The sequence below is a fragment of the Pan troglodytes genome, chromosome X (assembly GCF_028858775.2).
Source record: "Pan troglodytes isolate AG18354 chromosome X, NHGRI_mPanTro3-v2.0_pri, whole genome shotgun sequence".
Lineage (NCBI taxonomy): Eukaryota > Metazoa > Chordata > Mammalia > Primates > Hominidae > Pan > Pan troglodytes.
The window spans coordinates 7,416,143-7,434,800 of NC_072421.2; the positions used below are offsets into that span (position 1 = coordinate 7,416,143).

Genomic DNA, 18,658 nt, shown 5'->3' on the forward strand with positions numbered 1-18,658 from the left:
TAAGATACGATCCTTTCCCCCAAGAAATTTATAATCTAGCTTTACAATAATTCATTTAGGTATTCTCAACTGCTATGTCAGATAATAACACCTTTCCTAAGTTTTTTCCCCCTCCTAGTACCATCTCAATTCATAAGAACCAAGGAAACAGTGATATCTACTTAAGCCCAGGCAATCATCCAAAGAATTAAAAGCTAGGTAACATTGTCCTCTGTGTGATATTTGCTTGATTATTTTAACAAATAGAAGTCAGTAACTGTTTTTGCATGAAATAGTCACAGGCCAAGGCTCTCTTCTTTGATTTAAGGCTCTTTGGGGTCACTGAAGTGTCATTTGGAAAATGACTTCCCAATGCATAATGATCCCCTAAAGCCTGTCGTAAGTGCTCTTCCATGAGAGCAGCGATTTATTTTCTTCCAAGTATTGTTTTAAAACAGTAAGCAGCCGAAGGTCAGAGAGGCTCTGGCTCATGAAAACAGGCTTAACGCAACTCTAAGATATTTTTTAAACACACTGGAGAGGAGAAAAATTGTTCATAAATACACATTTAGAGAAATGGTTCAACAGACATGGAAAAGATACGTTTCTCTTACCCCCAAGCACATGGTTATAACCCATGAAACAATATACATAAAAGAAAAGAATAGATGGCTTTAGAATATCACAGAGACCTGGATTCAAATTCCAGCCTTTCCTTGCATTGATTATGCCCATTTTGTTTGCAAATCAAAGTTTTTGAGCTCAGTCGCCTCATATAATACAAAACTACCTGCCTCAAAGATTGTGACAATTAAACACGATACTGTATACAAACGCTAAAGAGCAAAGCCAGCTGCATAGTATACACTCAATAAACTGCAGTGATGAGTGCTAAGATTATTGTTAAACAGGAGTTATACACAAAATAATTAGGCATACAGTATATAAAACCCAATCCTCTCTTCATTTGTGGGATTATGTCAATCGGATATCTAATGCTATGTTACTTGTTAAATAATCATTTTCATAAGCAGGAAAAATAAAAACCTATGCAGCTATAAAAATCAACTGTATTAAAGACTTTATTTAACTCTTGAGTTAGGAAACTGGTTGTAAGATGTTGCAACCAGTTCAAAGTCGACTGCAAACAGACACATTTATAGATCAGGAATATTGAAACCTCAGAACATAAAACTATCTTCTTCCACCGTTCGGGAAGGAAATAATTGAAACTGTACCAGACAGGACATAATTTGCATATGAATAGACAGGAATGATTTTGCACTCAGTTATCTACAACTTATGAGGATGTAAGTTTGGTCCCACAGAATCAGAATCTGATAATCCTAGAGGCTGTACTCTTCCAGGAAATGCATCATTGTCCTTTAAAGCACATTTTTCTACAATTATCACATATATATTTTATATATAATATAGGAAATAAAAATATCTATTTTGTGTAGATATGTTTGCATGTAAGTGTTGTTCAATTTTGCTTGCTGTTTTGTATACCACATCATACATATTGTCTTTTCACATACGCACCCACCTGTAAAAGTTAAAATTACTAAAATTGAGTGAATCTTGGTTCTATGCCTGTTATATAGAAACTAAGTAAATGATGGAGTGCATCAAAGAATTGTACAATTTGAGCAAAAAGATTATCTCACTCTGCCATTTCTCTTAATCATTCCACCAACACTTTATGAACTTCTTGAGTTATAGGCAATAAAATTCCAAATATTGAAAGTTGTGTTTGAGTCCTTTAGACTGGATTGCCTTCATATTTTTTTTTTTTTTTTTTTTTTTTAGAGACAGGGTCTCACTCTATCACATAAGCTGGAGTGCAGTGGTGCAATTGTAGCTTGCTGCAACCTTGAACTCCTGGGCTCAAGAGATCCTCCCACTTCAGCCTCCTGAGTCGTTGGGACTACAGGTGTGCACCATCACAGCTGGCTAATTTTTTGTATTTTCTGTGAAGATAGGGTCTTGCTATATTGCCCTGGTTGGTCTTGAACTCCTGGCCTCAAGTGACCCTCCTGCCTCAGCCTCCCAAAGTGCTGGGATTACAGGTGTGAGCCACTGCACCCACCCAGCCACCTTCAGGCATGTTAAGGATGGTGAGGAACAGGGATGCTGGTTTTAACAAGGTTCCCTGATGGTGGCCTCATGTGTGCTGCTCCCACAGCGTGGCTGAGGGTGGAAGCTGATTCCCGGTTGGAGGAAGGTTAGGGAAGTGCACCACTGCCTTCTCTCTGGACTGGAAAGAGACGGGCTGTGTCTAGGGAGGGTGTGTAGGGGGCCGTGTTTCGGGGGTTGAGGGTCATTGGTAATTGGTCACGTTCCTCCTTTCAGGAAGCAGGAGTTGGTCCTGTAGGACTCCTTTCCCAGAGAGCGGCTGCCACAGGAGGACAGAGGCATCTGCAGCCGCCCTGGCCTTCTCTCTGGTGCAGACCCACGCGGTTCCTCCCCCATGCTGCTAGACCTGGCTGTCTCCTGACTCTGGCTTCCTGCCTGGCCCTTTCCTTTCCATCCTGGCCCTCACCCCTTAGCTGGTGTCCCCAGCATGTTTTTCTTGCCTGAAGACATCAGAACTCTGCTTCTTCTTTCTGTTCTCCTTCCTCTTAGGCAGGCTGCAGCCTCGTCCCTGTGACCCTCTGGAGCTCTGAGAGGATCCAAGAGAATACAGCTCTGCCATCCAGGTCTGCGTGGCAGCAGATGCTCTCCCTCACCCAGAAGTCCATTTGAGTGGCAGCTTTGCACCTATGCCGTGAAAATGTCCCCACCTTCATTAAAAAAGAACCAGAGCAGTCACTAACTCCTCACTACCCCATGTTGGGGCTCAGAAAACAATGCCCCAAAATGCAGGTCTCAGCAGTGGCCTTGGAAGCGAACTTCTCTCTGTGACCTTCTCCTGCCCTCCTGTCTCTCAGTCCCATCCTTCCCAGAGGGCTCAGAGAAACTAGAAGCCCTCCTTCCCTTGGCTGGTCCTAGAAACCAGAACCCTTCTCTCCAAAGCCAGCCATAAAACCTAAAAATAGGACTTTAACTTTCCCTCTGCCTTTCTGTGTAAAAACTAGCCATAAAGAAATTCCCTGACCTACCTTGTTTGACTGTAGATCCTAAAACCCCCATTCCAGAGAGGGTCCCACCTCACACCCAGAAGGAAAGAGCGCTGCTCAGAGAGGCCAAGAAGAATCTACACAGACAGGCTGGCTGGGTTTCCACACTCAGTCCATTAGCTTTAGATCAGGCCCTTTTTGTCCAACCCCGTTTCTACATGCTGTCCATGCTTTGTTGAACCTAAGTATAAAAATGGATAGTTTCCCCTGTATCCTTGGGCCTTCATTCTGAAGTCTCCTATTTGTACACATTAATTTGTGTGCCTTTTCTCCTGTTAATCTGCCTTTTGTAAGTTTATTTTCCAGTGAAACTTCAGGGGACCCCTTGGCCCCTACACCCCACACACTTGCACACAGGCACATACTCACCACCATCTGTGTAGTACACAGTGGACAGAAATAAGGTGGGATGCAGAGACGCAAATGCAAAATTCTATTTCTATCTGATGGATCAGTGGAAGGGAAGGTTTGTGTTTAACAAGGATGTGTCCGTGCCTTTCCCAGTTTCAGGAGCAAGTGAACCATCTGGGAATCTCATGAATGTGAAAACTTTGGCCCTGTGGGTCTGGGGCAGGGGGGTGTGAGTCACTGTCTTCACTGTGGCTCAGAGTCTGTGATCTGGAGAGCTGATGGTGGGGCCGATCGTCTCTCTGCGGGAGAGTCTGGTGTCACCATCATCTCTTAAAGCTGCAGTGTGCTGGCTGAGCAGGGGTCTGTGTTTTAGGGGGTTGGAGTAATTAGTTTCCACCTTCTTCATCTCTCTCTCCTTTTTTTTTTCTTTTTCCTAGGTTGGAGTACAGTGGCACAGTCTCGGCTCACTGCAACCTCCACCTCCCCAGTTCAAGGAATTCTCCTGCCTCAGCCTCCCCAGTAGCTGGGACTACAGGCACGTGCCACCATACCCAGCCAATTTTTGTATTTTTAGTAGAGACAGGGTTTCACTATGTTGGCCAGGCTGGTCTCAAACTCCTGGCCTCAAATGATCTGCCCGCCTCGGCCTCCCAAAGTGCTGGGTTTACAGGTGTGAGCCACCGCACCTGGCCCTTCTTCATCTCTTATGTTTCCAAGGGCCTAGGCTTCATTGTTGCCAGTATCTTCCCATAGATCTAGTGTTGGTCAACGTTGTTCAGTCACTTCTAGGATTTACTGAGACCAGCAGCTCCCCCTGTGCACTAACTGCCTTCCTTATGGCCATGACATGGCCCCACAGACAAGGGGCCAAGCCTCTCTAAACCATGTGTGAAAAGAAGGCAACAGAGTGTATGTGAGCACGGTGGGTGTGAATGACTCCCAAACCACCCTAAGGCTGAGATGTCCTATGACAAACCTTGCTACCCACATGAACTCCCCTAAAAACATCTATCTGCTCTTAAAATAGTCATGGGCCGGCATTTCATTGTCCATAGACTGCTTGACAGCCTGGAGCTCCACCTCCACCCAAGCCATAGGTGTCCTCGTCTCTTGGCTGCCACACCAAGGCAGACTGTGTCTCAGGGAGCAACCCAAGGGGTGAGGTGTGAAGAAATGTTCCCACATCAGGCCCTGCTGTAGGAATAAAGGTAGATCTCTTATGTTTTTCAGAACAGATCTCTTTGCAAAAGCTAATCATCCCTTAAACACTAATAACAACTGCAGGACACAACCTATTGTGTCTGAAAACTGTGAAGGGTTAATCACATTTTCTAAACACAAAGTACTTTCCCCTAAGCACATCTGGGCCCACAGGGCAGTGGCTCATGCTTATAATCTCAGCACTTTGGGAGGCTGAGGCAGGAGGATCACTTGAGGCTGGGATTTCGAAACCAGCCTGAGCAACATAGAAAGATCCAGTCTTGACAAGAAATTTTCTTTTGAAATTAGCCAGGCATGGAGGTGCACACCTGTAGTCCCAGCTACTAGGGAAGCTGAGGTGGGAGGACTCTTTGAGCCCAGGAGTTCAAGGCCGCAGTGAGCTATGATTGCACCACTGCACTCCAGCTTGCATAGAGCGAGACCCAGTCTCTTTGTAAAATTTTTTGGAAGGTCTGCTATTATTTCAAGCTAAAAGTTTATACAGTAATTGCTTTGTGTTGTGTAACATTCTAGAATATGACATACATACAAAAGGGTGTTTTAAATAAATTATTCCTTTTGGGCATAAAATGTGTGGGGTATAGGGGCCACGGGGTCCCCTGAAGTTTCACTGAAAAATAAACTTACAAAAGGCAGATAAATAGGAGGAGAAAAGACACACAAATCAATGTGTATACACAGGAGGCTTCAGAATGAAGATCCAAAGAAATATAGCAATAATAAAATAAATAAGTCTGAGTTTGAATTAACACAATTTAGCAACGGAGTCATTCTTTGTCAATCATTTAGCCATTTCGAAAATCGCTTTGTAAAATTTTTTGGAAGGTATGCTATTATTTCAAGCTAAATGTTTATACAATAATTATTTTGTGTCGTGTAACATTTTAGAATGCAATGACTATCTGCAAAGGGCCTTTTAAATAAATTATTCCTTTTGGGCATAAAAAATAATTTTGTGGTGCTTTATGGGTAGGGAGGTGAGCAGTAGGGGGTTGCCGGATGGATGATGGATTTGAGCGAACCCAAGATTAGGAGGATCTATCTGGGGTAGGACCTGGCGGTACGCAGAATAGACTGGACTCCTATTTGGCCATAAGCATTGAGCCCCTTTGCATTCATATTTCGAAACAAAATTGCCCTAGAGAATAATTATTCATCTTTTCAAAGACTAGAGTAATGATTGCTCTCCAGGTGGCTCCAAACACAGATTTTCGGGATCTCATTTAGATGTATTAATATTAACTTAGCCAGCCAAGCTTTTTATCCATAAAGTTATACAAGAGGAGGAAAAGAGAGGACTGCCTGTATGATGGATAAGGTCAATAGATGTCAGAACAGCTGGGTGCAGTGGCTCACACCTGTAATTCCAGCACTTTGGGAGGCCGAGGTGGGTGGGAGTTTAGGAGTTCAAGACCAGCCTGACAGTGAAACCCTGTCTCTACTAAAACTACAAAAATTCACTGGGCATGGTAGCAGGTGCCTGTAATCCCAGCTACTCAGGAGGCTGAGGTAGGAGAATCGCTTGAACCTGGGAGGTGGAGGTTGCAGTGAGCTAAGGTCACACCACTGCACTCCAGCCTGGGTGATAGAGCAAGACTCCATCTCAAAACAAAAAATAAAAAACAAAAAAAAAAACAGATGTCAGAATAGCTTCAGCCCCTGTCTTATACCTGCTACAGGTAAAGGTCCCGCTATGGACAAGAGGATGCTGCATGTTCATGCGCCACCTGACAGATCCATTTATACAGACCTGACTTTTTTTCTGAGGCCTCTGTTCTGTTCCATTGGTCTATATATCTGTTTGATACCAGTACCATGCTGTTTTGGTTACTGTAGCCTTGTAGTATAGTTTGAAGTCAGGTAGCGTGATGCCTCCAGCTTTGTTCTTTTTGCTTAGGATTATCTTGGCTATATGGGCTCTTTTTTGGTTCCATATGAAATTTAAAGTAGTTTTTTCTTTTCTCTTTTTTCTTTTCTTTTTTTTTTTTTTGAGACAGAGTCTCACTCTGTCACCCAGGCTGGAGTGCAGTGGCGCAATCTCGGCTCACTGCAAGCTCCACCTCACTGGTTCATGCCATTCTCCTGCCTCAGCCTCCCAAGTAGCTGGACTACAGGCGCCCACCACCACGCCCGGCTAATTTTTTTTTTTTTTTTTTGTATTTTCAGTAGAGACGGGGTTTCACCTTGTTAGCCCGGATAGTCTTGATCTCCTGACTTCGTGATCTGCCCGCCTCGGTCTCCCAAAGTGCTGGGATTACAGGCGTGAGCCACTGCGCCTGGCCTAAAGTAGTTTTTTCTAATTCTGTGAAGAAAGTCAGTGGTAGCTTGATGGGGATAGCATTGAATCTATAAATTACTTTTGGCAGTATGGCCATTTTCACGATACTGATTCTTCCTATCCATGAGCATGGAATGTTTTTCCATTTGTTTGTGTCCTCTTGTTTCCTTGAGCAATGGTTTGTAGTTCTCCTTGAAGAGGTCCTTCACATCCCTTGTAAGTTGTATTCCTAGGTATTTTATTCTCTTTGTAGCAATTGTGAATGGGAGTTCACTCATGATTTGGCTCTCCGTTTGTCTATTATTGGTGTATAGGAATGCTTGTGATTTTTGCACGTTGATTTTGTATCCTGAGACTTTGCTGAAGTTGCTCATCAGCTTAAGGAGATTTTGAGCTGAGATGATGGGGTTTTCTAAATATACAATCATGTCATCTGCAAACAGACAACTGACCTCTCTTCCTACTTGAACATCCTTTATTTCTTTCTCTTGCCTGATTGCCCTGGCCAGAACTTCCAATATTATGTTGAATAGGAGTGGTGAGAGAGGGCATCCTTGTCTTGTGCTGGTTTTCAAAGGGAATGCTTCCAGCTTTTGCCCATTCAGTATGATATTGGCTGTGGGTTTGTCATAGATAGCTCTTATTATTTTGACATACGTTCCATCAATACCTAGTTTATTGAGAGTTTTAACATGAAGAGGTGTTGAATTTTATTGAAGGCCTTTTCTGCATCTGCTGAGATAATCATGTGGTTTTTGTCATTGGTTCTGTTTATGTGATGGATTATGTTTATTGATTTGTGTATGTTGCACCAGCCTTGTATCCCAGGGATGAAGCCGACTTGATAATGGTGGATGAGCTTTTTGATGTGCTGCTGGATTCAGTTTGCCAGTATTTTATTGAGGATTTTCACATCGATGTTTATCAGGGGTATTGGCCTGAAATTTTCTTTTTTAGTTGTGTCTCTGCCAGGTTTTGGTATCAGGATGATGCTGGCCTCATAAAATGAGTTAGGGAGGAGTCCCTCTTTTTCTATTGTTTGGAATAGTTTCAGAAGGAATGGTACCAGCTCCTCTTTGTACCTCTGGTAGAATTCAGCTCTGAATCTATCTGGTCCTGGGCTGTTTTTGGTTGGTAAGCTATTAATTACTGCCTCATTTTCAGAACTTGTTATTGGCCTATTCAGGGACTCGACTTCTTCCTGGTTTAGTCTTGGGAGGGTGTATGTGTCCAGGAATTTATCCATTTCTTCTAGATTTTCTAGATTATTTGCATAGAGGTATTTATAGTATTCTTTGATGGTAGTTTGTATTTCTGTGGGATCAGTGGTGATATCCTCTTTGTAATTTTTTATTGTGTCTGTTTGATTCTTCTCTCTTTTCTTCTTTATTAGTCTGGCTAGCAGTCTATCTATTTTGTTTATCTTTTCAAAAAACCAGCTCCTGGATTCATTGATTTTTTGAAGGGTTTTTCGTGTCTCTATCTCCTTCAGTTCTGCTTTGATCTTAGTTATTTCTTGTCTTCTGCTAGCTTTGGAATTTGTTTGCTCTTGCTTCTCTAGTTCTTTTCATTGTGATGTTAGGGTGTCAATTTTGGATCTTTCTCACTTTCTCCTGTGGGCATTTAGTGCTATAAATTTCCCTCGAAACACGGCTTTAGCTGTGTCCTATAGATTTTTGTATGTTGTGTCTTTGTTCTCATTGGTTTTAAAGAACTTATTTATTTCTGCCTTAATTTCATTATTTACCCAGTAGTCATTTACAAGCAGGTTGTTTAGTTTCCATGTAGTTGTGCGGTTTTGAGTGAGTTTCTTAATCCTGAGTTCTAATTTGATTGCACTGTGGTCTGAGAGACTGTTTGTTATGATTTCCATTCTTTTGCATTTGCGAAGTGTTTTACTTCCAATTATGTGGTCAATTTTAGAATATGTGCGATGTGGTGTTGAGAAGAATGTATATTCTGTTGATTTGGGGTGGAGAGTTTTGTAGATGTCTATCAGGTCTGCTTGGTCCAGGGCTGAGTTCAAGTCCTGAATATCCTTGTTTATATTCTGTCTTGTTGATCTGTCTAATATTGACAGTGGGGTGTTAAAGTCTCCCACTATTATTGTGTGGGAGTCTAAGTCTTTGTAGGTCTCTAAGAACTTGCTTTATGAATCTGGGTGCTCCTGTATTGGGTGCATATATATTTAGGATAGTTAGCTCTTCTTGTTGAATTGATCCCTTTATCATTATGTAATGCCCTTCTTTGTCCTTTTTGAGCTTTGTTGGTTCAAAGTCTGTTTTATCAGAGACTAGGATTGCAACCCCTGCTGTTTTCTGCTTCCCATTTGCTTGGTAAATATTCCTCCAGCTATGTGTGTCTTTGCATGTGAGATGGGTATGTTGAATACAGCACACTGATGGGTCTTGACTCTCTATCCAATTTGCCAGTCTGTGTCTTTTTATTGGGACATTTAGCCCATTTACATATAAGGTTAATATTGTTATGTGTGAATTTGATCCTGTCATTATGATGCCAGGTCGTTATTTTGCCAGTTAGTTGATGTAGTTGATGCAGTTTCTTCATAGTGTCAATGGTCTTTACAATTTGCTATGATTTTGCAGTGGCTGGTACTGGTTTTTCCTTTCCATATTTAGTGCTTCCTTCAAGAGCTCTTGTAAGGCAGGCCTGGTGGTGACAAAATCTCTCAGCAATTGCTTGTCTGTAAAGGATTTTGTTTCTTCTTCACTTATGAAGCATAGTTTGACTGGATATGAAATTCTGGGTTGAAAATTCTTTTATTTAAGAATGTTGAATATTGGCCCCCACTCTCTTCTGGCTTGTAGTGTTTCTGCAGAGAGATCCACTGTTAGTCTGATGGGCTTCCCTTTGTGGGTAACCCGACCTTTCTCTCTGGCTGCCCTTAACATTTTCTCCTTCATTTCAACCTTGGTGAATCTGACGATTATGTGTCTTGGGGTTGCTCTTCTCAAGGAGTATCTTTGTGGTGTTCTCTGTATTTCCTGAATTTTAATGTTGGCCTCTCTTGCTAGGTTGGGGAATTTCTCCTGGATAATAACTTGAAGAGTGTTTTCCAACTTCGTTCCATTTTCCCCGTCATTTTCAGGAACACCCATCAAATGTAAGTTAGGTCTTTTCACATAGTCCCATATTTCTTGGAGGCTTGTTCATTCCTTTTCATTCTTTTTTCTCTAATCTTGTCTTCACACTTTATTTCATTAAGTTGATCTTCAATCTCTGATATCCTTTCTTCTGCTTGATCGATTCGGCTATTGATACTTGTTTATGCTTCATGAAGTTCTCGTGCTGTGTTTTTCAGCTCCATCAGGTCATTTATGTTCTTCTCTAAACTGATTATTCTAGTTAGCAATTCCTTTAACCTTTTTTCAAGGTTCTTAGCTTCCTTCCATTGGGTTAGATCATGTTCCTTTAGCTCAGAGGAGTTTGTTATTACCCACTTTCTGAAGCCTATTTCTGTCAGTTCATCAAACTCATTCTCCGTCCAGTTTGGTTCCCTTGCTGGCGAGGAGTTGTGATCCTTTGGAGAAGAGGCATTCTGGTTTTTGGAATTTTCAGCCTTTTTGTACTGGTTTTTCCTCATCTTTGTGGAATTATCTACCTTTGGTCTTTGATGTTGGTGACCTTCAGATGGGGTTTTTGTGTGGACATCCTTTTTGTTGATGTTGATGCTATTCCTTTCTGTTTGTTAGTTTTTCTTCTAATAGTCAGGCCCCTCTGCTGCAGGTCTCCTGGGGTTTGCTGGAGGTCCACTCCAGACCCTATTTGCCTGGGTATCACCAGTGGAGGCTGCAGAACAGCAAAGATTGCTGCCTGTTCCTTCCTCTGGAAGCTTCATCCCAGAGGGGCACCCGCCAGATGCCAGCCAGAGCTCTCCTGTATGAGGTGTCTGTTGACCCCTACTGGGAGGTGTCTCCCAGTCAGGAGGCACGGGGGTCAAGGACCCACTTGAGGAGGCTGTCTGACCCTTAGCAGAGCTTGAGCACTGTGCTGGGAGATCCACTGTTCTCTTCAGAGCCAGCAGGCAGGAATGCTGAAGCTGCGCCCACAGCCGCCCCTTCCCCCAGGTGCTCTGTCTCAGGGAGATGGGAGTTTCATATATAGGCCCCTGACTTGGGCTGCTGCCTTTCTTTCAGAGATGCCCTGCCCAGAGAAGAGGAATCTTGTGAGGCAGTCTGGCTGCAGCAGCTTTGCAGCCAGTGAGCTCTGCCCCATCTGAACTTCCCAGCAGCTTTGTTTACGCTGTGAGGGGAAAACCGCCTACTCAAGCCTAAGTAATGGTGGATGCCCCTCCCCCAACCAAGTTTGAGTGTCCTAGGTTGACCTCAGACTGCTGTGCCAGCAGTGAGAATTTCAAGCCAGTGGATCTTAACTAGCTGGGCTCCATGGGGGTGGTATCCACTGATCTAGGACACTTGGCTCCCTGGCTTCAGCCCTCTTTCCAGTGGAGTGAACAGTTCTGTCTTGCTGGCATTCCAGGAGCCACTGGGGTATGAAAAAAAATCTCCTGCAGCTAGCTTGGTGTCTACCCAAACGGCTACCCAGTTTTGTGCTTGAAACCCAGGGCCCTGGTGGTATAGATACCTGAGGGAATCTCCTGGTCTGCGGGTTGCAAAGGCCATGGGAAAAGCACAGAATCTGGGCCAGAATGCACCATTCCTCACGGCACAGTCCCTCACAGCTTCCCTTGGCTAGAGGATGGAGTTCCCCAACCTCTCGCACTTCCTGGGTGAGGCAACGCCCCACCCTGTTTCTGCTCACCCTCCATGGGCTGCACCCACTGTCTAACCAGTCCCAATGAGATGAGCTGGGTACCTCAATTGGAAATGCAGAAATCATCTGCCTTTTGCGTTGATCTCACTGGGAGCTGCAGACTGGAGCTGTTCCTATTCAGTCATCTCGCCAGCCACCCAAGAGGATCTTTTCTGAGCCAAAGTTTAGCACCTCTGTCCCAGCTCCTTCCTTAGAGAATTCTGAATGTGGGTTCCACTTAAAGAACAACACAGCATCAAGGGGCATCTGACCTCTGGTCATTTGGAGACTTCAACCCCCTATTACTTTCTATGGATGAAAATCAAAGCTTCTGCTGTACTGTTCTCAGAGCCAAAGCCTGAGGTGAAACTCCTCTCCTCTGATTTTTTGAGCATGGAATATAAACAAAATAATTAGCCACTCAAGAGGCATTGCAAACATTAACTAACATGTAACCTTGCAAAACAGGGAAGGTTCTTATTTGTAAATGCCAATCACTACACAGAAAAACTCTAAGGATTTATATCCTAGGCAACAGAAAATTGCTCTGTAAAAGAACTCTTCCCACATGTTTTACTAAATTTGCAATATTTTAGCTTGCATTTAAATAAATACAGAGTTTCCTACCTCTCTCTCAAGTGTCTCTTCTGCAAATCCATGCTCTTTTCTCCATGCCACTCCAGGAACAGGGAGGAAGAACCCAATCTCACAACGGGGACCAGAGACTGCCGCCTTACCTTAGAGGAGCAGAAAATGTAGTATCAAGGACACCTTCAGGATGTAGACAGTAAGGTGACTGCTGGAATCATCTAAGAGTAGGGAGTTTTAAGCAAAACTTTGCTGCCCTGCAAGTCTGAAAATGACATTGTTGACCTAGAATCAATAGTATACACCTTCAAGGAATTTGTTCTCCATAATAAAGACCATTTCTGTGTTGACACGTACCTCTTCTAGTTTAAAGAATAATCAATGGAATAAATTTGAGACATCAGACTGTGTTTTTGCACCTATGGAACAAATTATTATTTTCTTCCATTGGGGTTTGAATTTGTGACTTTGGACACCTTGACTATTAAAGGCAAGTGATATAAAGCTGAAATCAACATTACTAAAGTGAGAGCATCCCAGGAGTCCCACCTGGGACCTCTGCTTAGGTCTCCATGTGTTGTTGCTACTCAGATACTTGGACAGTGACTTGGCAAACCAAAAGCCAGGAAAAAGAGGCTCTACCAGCTGAGGCTAAAATGCTGATACCTTTATCTGGCCTGGCCATAGGAAGCTCCGCCATGGCAGAGAAAGTCAGCACTTGCATAGACAATGCCTGAGCTAGCTCCACAGTCTGAATCTGAGCCTGTGCTCTGCCATTTTGTAATATGGACTTGCCAGGAAGATGTTCAAGAACATCATGAAACCTCTTTGGGTTCCAGGTCTTGGCTACCTCCTGTCCTTGCAAAACAAGTCCTTCACACGGTCCAGCCCTGCTAGCCTGGACACTGGAGTCTGGGGCCAGAGTCCCAGGTTATCATAAAGTGGTACATGGCACTGATGATTCCTCACACAGAAGATGCCAATTAAACAATGCCTTAAACAGTGTGTGTAGGATTTGAACAAATTCCATGGCTATGGGTTCAAGGGCAGTCTAGTAACACAGAACCTTACCATAAACTCTGTTTGCCTTCTTTAGTTTTTCAACCCAATTCTGCAGGGCACTCTGTGGTCCTTTGTAGATCATGTATCCTTGGAGACGTTTTGAGACATTAATGATCTCTTTGATGGAATCCATGATGGTTTTTGTGCTAAGTCCCATCTTCAGTAGGAAATGCCATGTAATGTTCTTTCTAAAAAAAGAGAGAGAGAGAGAACAACTTGGATTTACAATGTAAACACTATTTGTATTCATTTTTCCCTGTGCTGTTAACATTTTTGGAAAAAAGTAGCTATTTGTTTAATTTTAGTTTAATTTGTTTTTAATACATGTGTATCGTTGTCCAGATTGTACTCACCATTAAGGAATGAGAAAAGAGCAATAGTTGACTCTATTAGGTCAAAGGTTGGTAAAAACGTTTATAATAACAGACAGATGACGTAACAAAAAATGAACAACAGTCATCTCAGACTTAAACAAAAAAGACATAATAAAATAAAAGAATAACTAAAAAATCTTTCAAGAATCAATTCTGGGCCATCTTAGCCAATGAATATTTTTACAGATAGGTATGGTCAGTGATCGTGGTACTGAGAAGTTGCCAAAAGCAAATGGGAAGACTGTTGGTGCAGCAGAAAGTGTGAATTGTATTCTACAATCTTGCTTTCTTGTCTCTTGATAAAACTGCTCCATTTTCCATTCCCAAGTCCATTCACCAGCCTCAGGACACCCAGATGTGGACCTCAAAGCAACTGCTAACACTAATAGAATCCTTGCTTCTTAAAAAACCCAAGCAACTTAAAGCGGACACCATATACGCAGAAATCAAGGAGCATGTGCAGAGGATAAAACATTTTTTGGCAAGAAACAAAGACTGGTGGCTGAGGGTTGTTTCTCGATTAAAATTATTTTAATTAATACCTAATGTTATATAATGCTATAACACAATGTTATCATGCATAAAATGTCATAATTTGTTATGTCGCGTAATAGTATGGTACCCTCCAAAGTGTGTCTCCTTACAGCTAAATTAGCATGCATTCAACAGCACACATTAACATACCATGATTAAAGTATTTCAAAATAAATACCATGCAGGATCTTCTTTTATTTTGTTTAGCTCCTCGAATTATAGGTGGTCACTCTCTGTCCCCCACCACCTCCTCCACACACATCTGAAGGACACTCAGAAAGATACTCTCCATGAACATACTGGTGAAAAAAAGCAAGTGAAATTGCCGATTATAGTGTTCTAGATCCTGAGCAAGTTTGTTCCACAAAATCCTTGTAGATAAAAAATAAAATGGATAAATAAGCTGCTCCCACTTTGGAAATAAAGACAATAGCATAAAATGGTAATGAATGGTTGGTCTATAGGCACAAAAGGCATATTTAAGGAATGGGATATGAGGGGGAAGATATGTATAATAGAATCATTTTATTGGAAAATGAAACAGGGCACCTAGTTCCTGCTAAGCCTTTTCCAGAGACGGATAATTGATGCTAGGTCCCTGCAGAAAGCCAATAGGGCATTGCTGATAGGCGAGGACTAAGCAAAGCTTGGCTTCCAGTGCTTTTTTAAAATTAATTAAATAAATATGTTTATTATATTTAAATAAAATTTTAAAGCTTGAAAATATCAAAAAGGAGAAAGAATCGATAAAAATTGTCAAAGCAATTCTTTAAAAAGAGGCAAATAGTAGCTCTAGAATTAAAATTATAATAATCAGTATGAAATTTTTTTTCTATAGTTGAACTTTGGCTTCTGCTTTTAAAAACTATATTTTTTCTTTATTTTCTGATTTATTTAAGATTGAGGGGTTACATGTGCAGGTTTGTTACTTGGGTAGATTGCAAACCCAGGTCATGAGCATAGTACCCGATAGGTAGTTTTTCTTCTTTTCTTTTCTTTTCTCATTTCTCTTCTCTTCTCTTCTTCTTCTTTCCTTCCTTCCTTCCTTTCCTTTCTTTCCTCTCCTCTCCTCCCTTCCTCTCACCTCCCCTCCCTCCCTCCCTTCTTCCTTCCTTCTTCTCTTCGCTTCTCTTTTCTTTTCTTTTCTCTGAGACAGGGTCTTGTTCTGTTATCCAGGCTAGAGTGCAGTGGTAAAATCATGGCTCACTGCAGCCTCAACCTCCTAGGCTAAAGTGATCCTTCCACCTTAGCCTCTGCAGGAGCTGAGACTGCAGGCATGTGCCACCATACCTGGCTAATGTTTTAAATATTTTGTAGAGAAGGGGTCTTGCTCTGTTGCCGAGGCTGGTCTTGAACTCCTGGGCTCAAGAGATGCTCTCGCCTTAGCCTCCCAAATTGCTGAGATTACAGGCATGAGCCAAAGTGCCTGGCCTCCTTTTACAATATTAACTTCCTCCTTTGTTGTTGACCATTAGCACCTCCAATGGTAGCTCTGTTATCAGTTTTGCAGCACTCAAGGTGCATTACAGCCGGCCCTCTGTATCCATGGGTTTCGCATCTGAGGATTCAACCAACTATGGATGAAAATTAAAAAAAAAAAAAACAACAAGACTGATTATGTCTGTACTGAACACGTATGTCCTTTTATTCTTGTCATTATTCTGTAAACAAGAGAGTATAGCAACTATTTACATACTATTTACATTGTATGAGGTATTCTAAGTAATATAAAGATGATTTAAAGTATATGGGAGGATTGTGTAGTTTATATGCACGTACCACGACATTTTATAACAGGGACTTGGACATCTGTGGATTTTGGTATCCACAGGGTTCCTGGAGCCAATCCCCCACAGATACCAAGGGAAAACTGCACTCTCTCCTTTGCATGGTGCTTTATTTCCCACTAGAGAAAGCATGAAAAACAGATGCTGTGTGATACTCATCTCCACATCACCCACACAACCCAGCATGAGACCGACAAAAGCTCAAGGCTCCATAAATTGATGTTGAATTGGATTGAAGCTGAGCTTCAGCATCAACTAAATTCAAATCTTCACCCAAATCCTACGTGGCACAGAAATATTGACGGATAAGATGATGTGATGTCTGGGAATTACTTCAAAATGAGCCAGTTGGTGGGGGGTAATTGAAACAAGATTGGTCAGCAGTTGAGAACTGTTGAAGCTGAGTTACATCATGTTCATTGCCACTATTTTCTCTATGTTGTACATGTTTCTGTTTTTTGATTTAAAAAGGTTAGGAAGAAACCCCAATGTTTTAAAACTGGCAGGTGTTTAATAAAACTTTCTCTATATACTTATTGCTATGGCTTATCTACTAATAAGTGCTTCTTACCGTGGTTATTCCCATATTCTTGAATCAGCCGATATAGCATTTTTAGTGCCATTGTTAGTATAAAAAAAAATTAAAAGTTTCATCAGAGAGTCTCGCTTGAAAAATGCCTTCTGTTCCAAGAACTGGAAATAATTACAAAGCCATTTTTTAACCTATAAATCCCAACCCCGATTTAAAAGTTATTTTTTCATTTTCCCTATGTTTTAAGGGAAAAGTAACCTCAGCCCCATCATTTCATATATTTTACTTCTTGGGCCATTTTAGAAATCATCTATTCCAGTCCAAAATTTTAGAGATGTGAAAATTGAGGTCAAGAAACATTTTTGCCTTTCCCCAAATCGTAGAGTCAATCGGAAAAAAGGCAAGGATTGGACACAGACCTTCAGATTAGGATTTTAAAATTCGTATATTTATTTTACAAGAGTTTGGTGCACATCTGCTGGATGCCGGGCAGAATAAACAATGCAGCCAAAGTCCAGGCCTTCATGGTGACTGGCAATTCTGTTCCTAGGATTACACCCAAAAGAAATGAGGACTTACAGACACAAACACACACACACCCCCAAGAGAAATGAGAACTTATGGATACACACACACACACACACACACATACATACACACACGCACATACCCAAGAGAAATGATAACTTATGGAGACACACACATACACACACACACACAAATACACACACACAAGCATATACCCAAGAGAAATTAGAACTTATGGAGCCACACACACACACACAGACACAATGTGTACACAGGTGTTCATAGTGTAACTGCCTAATGTGTTCCTCCTGCCAACTGCAAATATAAAATAAACTCACCCAGACATGGCACTGCAGTAAAGAAAGAGCTTAATTGGCGTGAGGTCAGCCATTCCAGAATTATTACTCAAATCAATATCCCCGAAGGCTTGGAGGTTGGAGGTTTTTCCAAGATAGTTTGGTGGGCAGGGACTAGTGTAGGGGGCATGCTATTGGTTGGGGATGCCATCATAGGGGTGTGGTAAGTGGTCCTCATGCACTGAGTCCACTTCTGGGTGGAGGCTACAAGACTGGTTGAGTCACGGGTCCAGGTGGAGCCATCTGATTGTTAGAAATGCAAAAACCTGAAAAGACATCTCAAAAGGCCAATCTTAGGTTCTGCCATAGTGATGTTATCTGCAGGAGTAATTGGGGAAGTTGCAAATCTTGCAACCTCCAGAATGATGCCTGGTAATTATTTGGAATTCAAGCCCCTCTCATCCTTCTAACTTGGTGGCTTTTCATCAGTTTTCCAAAAACAGTTTAGTTTGGGGGAAGGGCTATTATCTTTTAAACTATAAGCCAAATTTGTCCCAAAGTTAGCTTGGCCCATGCCCAGGAATGAGCAAAAATGGCCAACCTGTGAGGCTACAAGCGGGACAGAGTCAGCCATGTCAGATTTCTCTCACTGTCATACTTTTGCAAAGGCAGTATTATTCATAATAGCCAAGAGGTGGAAACAACACAAATGTCCATTGCCTGGTGAAAGGATAAACAAAATGTGGTCCATCCATACAATGGAATATGATCCAGCCACAAAAAAGAATGATGTTCTGATACATTGGCAACATGGTGGAACCTTGAAAACACGAGGTTCAGTGAAAGAAGCCAGGCACAAAAGGTCATGTAACTGCCCAAGGGGTTCACCTTGCCCGCTGCCTAGACATAGCCGATTTATCAAGACAGAGGAATTACCATAGAGAAAGAGTAATTCACACAAAGATGGCTGTGCGGGAGAACGGAGTTTTATTATTACTCGAATCAGTGTCCCCAAGAACTTGGGGATCAGAGTTTTTAAGGATAATTTGGTGGGTAGGGGGACAGTGAATCGGGAGTGTTGATTGGTTGGCTTGGGGATGAAATCATAGGGAGCAAAGCCGTTCTCTTCTGCTGAGTCAGTTCCTGGGTGGGGGCCACAGAACTGGTTGGCAGGTCCAGATGGGGCCATCCGGTTGTTAGAAATGCAAAAACATGAAAAAAAATCTCAAAATG

The 18,658-nt window shown here is 42.1% G+C and overlaps 1 protein-coding gene across 1 annotated transcript in view; it reads right to left on the reverse strand.

Moving 5' to 3' along the window:
• LOC465476 (uncharacterized) overlaps positions 1–18,658 on the reverse strand; it is a 323,593-nt gene that overhangs the window by 259,617 nt on the left and 45,318 nt on the right. The window contains exons 2-3 of the mRNA XM_063803878.1: positions 13,384–13,562; positions 12,352–12,461 (exon numbers count right to left, since the gene is read on the reverse strand). Of these exons, the coding sequence (XP_063659948.1) occupies positions 12,352–12,461; positions 13,384–13,531 (258 nt within the window). The 5' untranslated portion in view covers positions 13,532–13,562. The remainder of the gene's footprint in view (positions 1–12,351; positions 12,462–13,383; positions 13,563–18,658) is intronic.